This window comes from Telmatherina bonti (assembly GCF_933228915.1).
Source record: "Telmatherina bonti genome assembly, chromosome: 1".
Taxonomy (NCBI): Eukaryota; Metazoa; Chordata; class Actinopteri; order Atheriniformes; family Telmatherinidae; genus Telmatherina; species Telmatherina bonti.
In genome coordinates this window covers 31,981,371-31,991,821 of record NC_136619.1, presented here as the reverse complement: position 1 = coordinate 31,991,821, position 10,451 = coordinate 31,981,371, and the positions used below count along the sequence as shown (strand labels likewise).

Below are 10,451 nucleotides of genomic sequence, written 5' to 3'. Positions count from 1 at the left end.
ATCAAGACTTTGTGTTGCACATACCTGCTCTGAGAGCACAGAGTGTGTGGTCTGATGGTCTCAGCTGGCCTGAGAAGCGACTCCGGAAAGACAGCCAACTTTTAAGAGCTTTCACAGCACAGCTCAGAGAGAAAGCAAGCAAAGTTGAGGGATGGCGAAGAAGATGAAACAAACCCTTTGCACAATCCATTTCTTGTTGACTGTGGTGGCAGAGCTCAGCTGGATACATGTGGGCTACAGCGTACAGGAGGGATTAAGTAGGGTAAGTGTTAAATAAAACATTTAATCTTTAACTGTAGCTTTGAACTAATGAGCAGCAAACACAAAAAAGCTTTCAGCAGTTTTTAGCTCTTATTTAACTGATCTGTGTGGAAATCTTGAGTAGCTTCTTTCCTTCTTTTGCTCATCTCATAAAGTTCACACTTGACCAGCTGCTGCCATTGCAGTAAACTCACACATGTCCCGTCCTACTTGACAGTAATATTGTGCATGTGGCTTAAACAGGAATGAATGTCAGGGAGATTATTGAACTATTTCACTTCAATTTTCCTCTCTGGGTGTGACAGTAGTTTTATCTGTCACTCTTTTCCATCTCAGTCCAGTTTAAACTTCAAACATCTTTGCTCTATCCTTCTTACAGGCACTTTTCCTCTGCTTCTCATTATTGGGCCTATCTGGCAGAGACTGAGAGAGGGAACCTCTTTCATCTGTTATTTCTCTGGACAAAGTGCAATGAGTCAGCTAGTAAACCTGACCCACCCTATTTTGTAAGACAGTTCTAGCTATGATTGTTACAGTTGTTGGAAGACAATAAAGCAAACTTTAGGCAGTGCAGAACCATTTTGTCTGCTTAGCCTCCACCCTAGTTGTAGATCTACCATCTGGGATCAAGCTTTTGGCTTTCCAGCCTCAAAAATGAGACTGGGAACTTCTACATTTCAACTCCCACTCCCATGTCTGCTGTCTTGCAGTAGCATGACATGTGGTTTTATGGTTTCCTCACATCCCTTCACACAGCTTTTCAACTCTGTGGAGCAGTGCCAATGTCTATCCAGTGCACTGCTTTACTTTTTATGTTGAAGGCTATTTGCTTATGTACATCCACTGCGTGGCTTTTGGCACATGCCTCAATGTGTGTGTTGAAGACTTTATTGAAAAAGTCTATGTAAGTTTCCATGAGTTTAAAAAGGGCTGTGTGCCATGCTTACATAAAGCAAAAACAAAGGGTATTTAGCTGGAAGTGTTGGTACTTATAACAACACCAGACAGTGTCTGTAATCCTGGATATTGACTGCAAAGTTTTGTTGTAGAATCTTGAGATCAAACACAGGGTCAGTATTATGTCACCTTTGCTTAGTTTTGTGTTTCAGGCCCTTCTTTTTTTCCTTTTTTAAGAAAACAAAAATATCGTTATAACTCTGTCTAAAGTAACACATAACTGTGTTAATGTGGATGTAACTAGTTGAGTCAGGGGTTGCACCTGATATATGAACTCAAAATTGATAACAGTTTTTGTTGCACTATATTGATAAGGTCTGCTTTTCCGTTATTCAGTAACTTCATCAAAAATGGAGGGAAGTGCATCTGGGAATCAAGGTCATTGACTGGCCTTTTTACCTCAACAGCCAACTGGCAGCTGAGAGTAGATTTGACCAAGCTGCTGCACTTTCCAGAGAATATCACCTCAAAGATTCTGGTCTTCGTGGTCCTCTTTTCAGATTACACCAAATATGGGCCGAGGGTACAAGTTGGTGGGAAGAACTAATACTGTAGATGAAGTTCAAAAGTGGAAACATGCAAAGTTCCCGGAGCCAACAGAGAAGTGCAGGGGGCAGGATTGAGTCACTTACTGCGAGCCCCATGAGTGTCAGATCTTTGCAGGTCTGCGTGTAGAGTCCTGACCAAGCTAAGAATAAGGGGTTTGGTTAAGAAGAGGGCCATAAAATTAATTAATGATGCCTCAGAAAGAGCCACTTGGTACACCTGGCTGAGGAGGGAGGTCTGGTGATCAGATGCTGATGAGATGTTAGCTTTTGTATGACTCATGATGACTTACTACATGAATCATGCAGAAATTAAGAGTTTCTGTTGCTCATTGTGAATAATTCACCAACTCCTTGTAATTTTATGTGAATATGCCACAAATAGTGATTCATGATTATGAATTCAATGATTTTACATAGAATGATCCACCAAATTAGGTAAAAAAAGAATCTGAAAATCATGTCCATGAGGTATGAGCCTGATTTAACTCAGGGTAGAAAATATGTATTAATTAATTTTTTGTATTTTCAAATATATATACAGGTACGTTTCATGTAAAAAAAAAAAACTTGACGAAAGCCATGTTTATTTTGGAAATGAGCATACTTTGCAGGCATTTGAAATGTTGTATTAATACATTGTGGATTATTAATAATTCTATATTTATTAAATGTGAAGTCATGATTATTCACCAATAGATTAAACATTAGTTGAGGAATTAATTATGTATCCAGCATTAAATAAAATATTAGAGGTGATAATGTCTTAGGGTTTAGTTCCCCAGTGAGTACCTTACAGTGTCTATAACAGTAATATAATATAATATAATATAATATAATATAATATAATATAATATAATATAATATAATATAATATAATATAATATAATATAATATAATATAATAATATATAGTGACTGGCATGTTCACTTTGAAGCAGAAAAGTTTAAATCAGTAACTTTTCTGTGACATTGCAAAAAAGGAAGAAAAATCATGCATCCCACTTCAGCTACAAAACTAGTATTCAATTAGTAAAAGGCAAAAATTAATGCAAAAATCCCTGCACCTTCTTGTGTGATTTCTGAAAATGAATTTTAACAACTGCAAAGAGTACAAAACTAACCACTGGACCATCTAGCCAGCACGTAAATGTTCCAGTCTCATGGCATTAACACAAGCATCACAAACATAACATACAATGTCATTCATAAACTAAATGCAAGCTTACATGCAATATCCACAACACTGTAGAAAAACCTGCAAGAGTTGGTGGATTTGATCCAAAATAGGGAGAGAACAGTAAGAAGAAATGTAACATATAATCTCTGAAGTGATGCACCAATCCAAATAAATTAAATGTGATTTTTAAACTCATAGCAAGAGACTTACTTTGGAATTTATACTCAGCAGGTTCAGCTCTGACTCTGCAGTGTTCTTACTGCTGAACCCGTGACTGGGATCAGGTCCACCAGCTTAAAACATCACATTTTTATATTCTTGGCCCTAACAGTGGGGTTGATCACGTCAAACTTGCCATGGTTTCTGACACTGGGTTTAAAGGACCCTGCATGCTCAGATCTATGTTGTATAATACAGGTAACAAAAAAACTTTAAACTTTAAAGAATAACTTGAATTTAAAGAATGACTTGAATTTAAAAAAGACATATACCTTCTGACTCGCTTTGCATTTTCTCACCGTGCAGAAACAAAGCTGTGTGCAATTGCTGGCATTTATGACAAGATAATTACTCAGTTTGGCATTTCATGTGTAGAATTATACTGAGTCCATCAACTTTTAACATTGTGTCTGGACTCTGGGATCCACAAAAAAAACATATATTTTCTCTGCAATTACTGCATGTGTGGTTTCTCTACCATATTCTGAAAAGGCCACAGTTAATGGGAGGCAAATTACCTCTTTTATCTAACACAGCTACAAATCAGGATTTCATCATTTCAGTCCAGCCTCAACATCAAGTACATCAAGAAACAGGTTCACAATGTTTCATACAGCCATGCATAATGCAGACCTAATATTAACCTACAGTAAATGATTTAAACCTTAACAAAGTAAAAGTTTAAAACTAAGACTAAATGTGACATTGCAAGCAGGCAAATGTTCAGCATGTGTTCAGTTACCCTACTTTATATACAACTGTCACTCCAGCAGGTTATGAAGCAGAGGGAGGTACGGTCATCCTCCAGTTTGGACGAGCTGCTGCGACTCACGGACTTTCCTGACTGGAAGTTGTGGAAGTGTCGTCTCAGACTGCAGAGTAAAGCAAAAGCTTCCTCCTCGCCTACTTTATTCGGATCACATCGCTCAACACGCTTTGCTGCTGAATCTTACAGCCTTGAGATACTCAAAGGTTTGATCAAACATCTGTTATATCCTAAGTGCAAATGTACATATATTTTTAACTTTATGTTTGTCTTCTTTAGCCATAGATGAAGAGTGGCAGCGCACTCAGTGCATGCCCAGGGAGACCTGTGTTGAAGTGGCTCAAGAGTTGGGCACAGACCCTTCGATCTTCTTCAAACCCCCTTGTGTTTTAGTTCACAGGTTTGTTAAAAAAAATAGCCATGACTTTAACTTGTTGCTACATTCAAGACTCAAGCTGGCTGACCTTTAATACAGTATTATAATCATGTCAGTTGAATCTATGCCGCACACCTTGCTTTTCTACTGACAGGTGCAGTGGCTGCTGCAACCAAGAGGGAGTCACCTGCCGGAACACAACTACTGTATATGTGAATAAAACTGTGAGTGATCACATTACAAATTCTAATTATTTACTTGTTGTTTCAGAATTTCAGCAGAAGCACTACTTTTTAGAGGTCAAGCACTGACAAATACGTGCATGTGATTATTTCAGGTCCTCAGTGTGGTCCCAGTCAATTTTGTACCAGAACCTGTGTTGATCAAAGTAGCAAACCATACTGAGTGCAGCTGCATGGAGCCTGCTATAATTCGCCGAAATGCTCAACCTCACAGGAGCAGTGGGCAAGTCCAAAACCTTGGTCAATTTTATTTTCCTTTGATATTTGATATGACCTTTTTTTAAAAATAGGTTTTCAATTCACTGTGTTTGTTTGCAGCTGCTCTTTGACGACTCAGCTGTCAGATGCTGAGGACTCCAGGAGACTTTGTGCCACTGGCTTTATCTGGGATTGTTCAACAGAAAGATGCATACCTTACCCCTCCACTACTCCTGGTATGTATACATAGACGTTTTCCTGATCTCACATCTAACTGCACTTCATTAGTTTAGATTGAAGAAGGGCAGAACCTGTGAGCATGCCTCTGTTTACTCGATGGAGTGATAGTTTTTAAGTAAGGAGCTTAAATGTTCACTGCAACGCCACATGCTGTTTTGTTTAAACTATCCCATTTTTGTTAATTAACCATCTATTTGCATTTTATTTAGTATATAAATAATTCCATAAGACCACTTTAAGATATTGCAACGCAAGACGATATCTTATTACAGCTTTGATTTCATGTACTACCACTACCCAACAACCAACACAGGGAACTTCAGTTCCATTAATATAAAGCCAAAATGCTGTGAAGTGCCACACATCAATGCAAAAACTACTAAAAGAATAAACTGCATGACTGTATATGCAGAAATACTTTATTTATAGAATTATACATCGGCTCTACTTGAATTTGTTGCTTTTGTTTTGTTCGATTTACTATTAGTTTATTTAGTTTGTTGGAGGCTTAAATTCACAAATCTGTTCTCACTTTAAATAAATGTTGGCCTCTTAGGCACATCCACCAGCTCCCTGACCTACATCTCCAAACTTAAAGCAAATGTGTTAAAGACAAATGTGTACAACAGGCAAGACTCTGTTCATATGTAAACCTACTTTGTATAGCTATATTTAAAAACGGGGTGTTGCTCGCTAATATATGAATGAATAATAAAACAAGGGTGGGGGATTGTCATTGTCATCTCTGTCTAGAGCTTCCACTCAGCTCATGGATGCCGGACTGTGAAATAGATGTGGAGCATTGTGAATGTCTTCCCAGACCAGAGCCTATTCTTCAACCAAGACAAATCTATCATTGTCACCTCAACTCTTCCGTCTGTGCGCACAGGCAAAAAAGATTTGATAAAGTCTCATGCAGGTGAGTTCCACATAGTTGTAACTAATAATATAGATAATAGTACTAATTTTCAAATACTTCATATCAGAGGCATAAGAAACTGAAATGTGAGACAAACAGTTTTTAAGTAATCTTAAACTTTATCTTATTGCTAACATAATGGATCTGCTCTGAATTTCAGTTTTCAGATACAGATGTCAGGAATTTATATGAGAGACGTCATGATTGGGCACATACTAAAATCTATTAAATTATATTTTCTAAATTTACCCAGAAGTTTAAAGTTTCTGCTGGAAAAAAAAAGTATTATTTGCCAAACATGGCATTAGGATTCAGTCGAAGTGCACTGATTTTTGCTGCATAGATAATGAGAAACAAATCGGGTTCTTTGAGGGTCAAAAAGGCCCACAAGTCATCTGTCTCTCAGAGAGTTCAGGTTCATTCAGAATGAAAGCTTTAGAAAACTTGACTGAAGTCTGCTGTGTCTGAATTTCCGTGATTCTAAATAATTCCTCTTTTCATCTTAGATGCAGATGACCCATATAGCGGTTCAGTGGGGAAATAAATTATGACAAGCTGCTCACCAGAGAGCAGTGAAGAAAAGAAAAACTTTCCATAATTTATTTACAGTCCTATTTATGTGGATCACTTAACTAATGATATCATCACACGACCATGTTAATTCATATTTTAACATGCATACATTCATTTTCAAGAAATAAAGTTGAAGTTTATTGTTTAAACATTTGTTATTTCTGCACTGATATTTTAGTATTAAAAAATTATTTTCAGCATTTTACAGGAGTGTATTGATTATTGTTTATATATTTGTTTATTTGTAAACACTTATTTTTTTTCTAGTTTTCATCAGAGAACTTAGCGGTACCCTAAAACAGTGGTTCCCAAACTGGGGGGCGGTCCCCCCAGGGGGGGCCCAGAGTAATCACAAGGGGGGCGCGGCAAGGCAAAATAAAACTTGGGAGTTTTTACACTGCATAAATTTGTAAAAAATATCATTGTAAACGATGATAAATCAACAAAAGAGACTTCAAGATATATTTTTAAAAAAAGAAAAAAAAAAAAAAAGAAAAAAAGCAAACTATGATGGAGCATATCTGTCCCAGCTTGACCAGTAATGACAATAACCAATGGTGGGTAATAATGAGACCATAGTCTTTTGCATGAACCAAAATACTATCATTTGATATCATGAAGTACAAAGCCAAACAAGTTACACCACCAGTTGTGGACTTTTCATCCTGAACACAAAGAAAAGCCTGCAGGTTACTTTAGAAATCAAGTATCCAACTATCATATTTAGCAAAGTTGTTTTCCTAGAGCAGCATCGTCTCATAGAAAACTCCCCTCATCTAAAGTAGTAGTAGTGTTTGACACTAAAGCAGAAGAATGGACAATAATACTGACACGGTTTTAATTATAGTTACTTACAATACAGGCACTAAAACTAAAGACACATTTCTTAGTATGTTTCCTTGGTTTATGTGACGGGGGGGCTCGACATTATCGTCGTCGATGACAAAGGGGCCCTGCAGAAAAAGTTTGGAAACCACTGCCCTAAAACTTGTGTGTGTGTGTGTGTGTGTGGGTGGGTGGGGGTGGGGGTGGGCGTAATTGAAAATTTTAGCCCATCTAACCATTCATTGTGAAGGATTTGCTTGTTTATCTGTGAATACTATCCAAAGTGAAAGCAAAATCTTCTTTCAAGCACTCCACACAAAAAGAGCAAACAAATTCTGTTTAAGTCTAAGTGAGTCCAGTCCAGTCAAATCAAATTATAATACAATTAAATCCATTTTTTTCCATATCAGTGTAATCTGTTTCTATTTCAGTCTAATTCAGTATAGCCCATTCTTACAAAGTAGCCTGGACACTAAAGCAACTGACCAAATCAAAGCTTTGGGTAAATTTAAAGTGAGTAACTATGATAAAAGACAAAACACTTCAGGAGGGCAGCTCAAGAAGTCGAATACGAGAATAAAACAGCTAGATAAAGAAACACTAACACACCAGGGGATGTCTGCTTTGAGAGAGACAAAAGCTTATGTTAAAAATAATGACCAAAACACTGATGGAGATTAAAAAAAGGCAACGTGAGGAGCTGTGACCATCACATGACCATCAGCAGCATCTTTTAAATATATAAGGGTGTTATTTATCTCCATTGTTTGTTTTTTAAACAACTTTCTTAACTTAAGTGATGATATGACAAATGTCTTATGAGCACATGCAGCCTTTCTGCTTGTATCAACAGTTGTGTTGCTTTGGTGGTTGAGAATGTCATTTACATTTGCGATGTTCTCCTATCACTTTTAAGTATCTCCTGTGGAAAGAAATCATCTGTTTTTAAAGAAATAGAGGGAGGGAGAAAGAGAGAGGGAGAGAGGCAGTAAATGGAGCTTCAAAGAAGACATCAATGCCATTTGTAAATGTGCTCATTTTTAGTTGCTTCTGGATGAGTGTATTGATTTCAAAGCCGGTAGATCAATTTTCTCATCACAGCACTGCTTCTGATCAATGGGGTACTAACAAGAAAGTGTGTTGTCTATATTTCCTTTTTTTTTTGCTTGCCTCAGAATTGATTTTGCAGCCATCATAAAAAGGTCAGACATCACAATTTCTGAATGTCTTCAAGCAATGAGGTGTGTGTAATTGTGATAAGCTCCCCTCTGGCTGCTTGCTGTAATACAGATGTAAAACTTCTTTCTGTGTTCCAACCAATGCTTCATGACAGCATCACCCTGCATTGTTATGCCATACCGGCAGAAATAAAAAGCCAACCGTCAACATTAAAATCAGTGGCTGTATACAGTTTTGAGATTATAGAGATCTTTGTCTCCCCCTTCCTGTAGTGTTTGTGTACTCCAGTTTCTCAGTTTCTTGCTTTTACATTACATACAATTAGAAAAAGTTCTGTGCTTACTCAAGCAGATTACTTCAAATATGTTCCTAGATATTTTATTATTCAAAATAGACTAATGGTTGCTGCCATAAACATCGGCTGTTTTAGATCACATGTTGCATAAATAGATTGTATGATGAGAGTTTTTTTTCTGAAAATCAAAATATTTTTTGATGATTCAACATAAAATTTTGACTGCTTAATAGTTTTAGTGTCAAACTAAACACAATCTCTTCCTGTGTCAGAAATTCCAAAGACATTCTATATGTAAAATAGCACCTGCCATGTGATATATTAACAATACCTCTTTTTTTTTTTTTTTTTTTTTTTAAAAAAGAAAGATTTTTTTTTAAAAAACATTGTGATGCTTGAATCCTCTGATCTATTTTTTTTTTGTCAGTTCCGACACTTTGTTTTTGAGTGCATCAAGTGAAACATATAACAAGGGTGCCGACAGAACTGGATCAATACACACTGCTCAGTTAATTGGCGCCTGCATACACAAACATTAACCTTTTAGAGATTCAGTGCATTCTTTTTTCCTCCTTCTTAAGAAATTTCTTAAGGCCCTGTTCATACAGATGTTTAAAGGTAAACTACAGAATATTTTAAAAGAAGAATCAGACATTGAATGGATATCAAAATATTGCAATGTTTACTGAGCGGGAATGTCACATTTTTATTGGCCGTCTCACCAAGTTATGAGAAAGAAAAAGGTAAGGGAAGTTTATTTTTATAGTACATTTCATCTACAAGACTTTTCAAAGTACTTTACAGAAAAACATTAAAATATGACAGCAGGATGCTGCAGACAAGAAAGGAAACAAAGAAACAAAAAAAACAAAGACAGGTTGGCACAAAATGAAAATTTATTCAGTTTCACAACTGTTTTCTCTGGAGTACTGGGATTTTCCTTTGTTTTTAGTATTCCTGCAGTTTCGAGCATATTCACACATTCATTTGTAATAAATAAATAATAGATGAATAATAACATTTTAAAAATCAAATACAACATATATATTTTTAATCCTATTTTTGGTTTGGGTGTCTATTTGTAGATCAATTTAAACTGAAGTTTTAGTGGAAGTTAAACTTTCGGAGTACTGAAAAATAATTTCTGCAAAAGTAAATGTAATCTTTGAAACTGAGACTTTTCCAGGTAGTTACACCTCATATTTTTTCCCTCAGTGTTTGTGCATCTCTGTCAGATTCCACATAGGAGATGTTTAAAGATTACATGCTGGCACAACAGGTACAAATTAATTATTTGTAGCTGAAGGATGTGAGTCTGAGCTATTCACGCAGAAGTAGGTTGACTCGCGGCTTCACCGAACATTATCTATAATAATTGATTTTCCTCTTGGATTCGTCTAGTTGCAGTTTCAGTCACAATTTATTCCTTTAATCATGCATTAAAGTAGCTTTGTGGTAAAAAAATAAATAAATAAATAAAACAGCATTAACTCGCACTCTTGCAGTCAAAACCCCTTATATACATATACATGTCACCTGAGAGCAACAAGGTGAATTGCAGTCAAACAATTGGGTTTTATAGTAACAGTGATGTATATTTTCTTGCTTTTATTTTCTTTCCATACTATTGCTTATTTTAATATTTTGTTTTTCAGCATCTGTTTAGTTAGGTTTAAG

At 36.2% G+C, this 10,451-nt stretch overlaps 1 protein-coding gene across 1 annotated transcript; it reads left to right on the top strand.

Moving 5' to 3' along the window:
* Positions 1–101: 101 nt before the first annotated feature.
* Positions 102–5,906, top strand: vegfd (vascular endothelial growth factor D; the record flags this gene model as incomplete). The annotated part of the gene is made up of 7 exons (XM_079242447.1): positions 102–262; positions 3,932–4,133; positions 4,207–4,327; positions 4,458–4,527; positions 4,641–4,768; positions 4,864–4,979; positions 5,737–5,906. Exons 1-7 carry the CDS (start codon positions 152–154, stop codon positions 5,904–5,906), a joined length of 918 nt encoding a protein of 305 aa, XP_079098573.1. The 5' UTR covers positions 102–151.
* Positions 5,907–10,451: the final 4,545 nt, after the last annotated feature.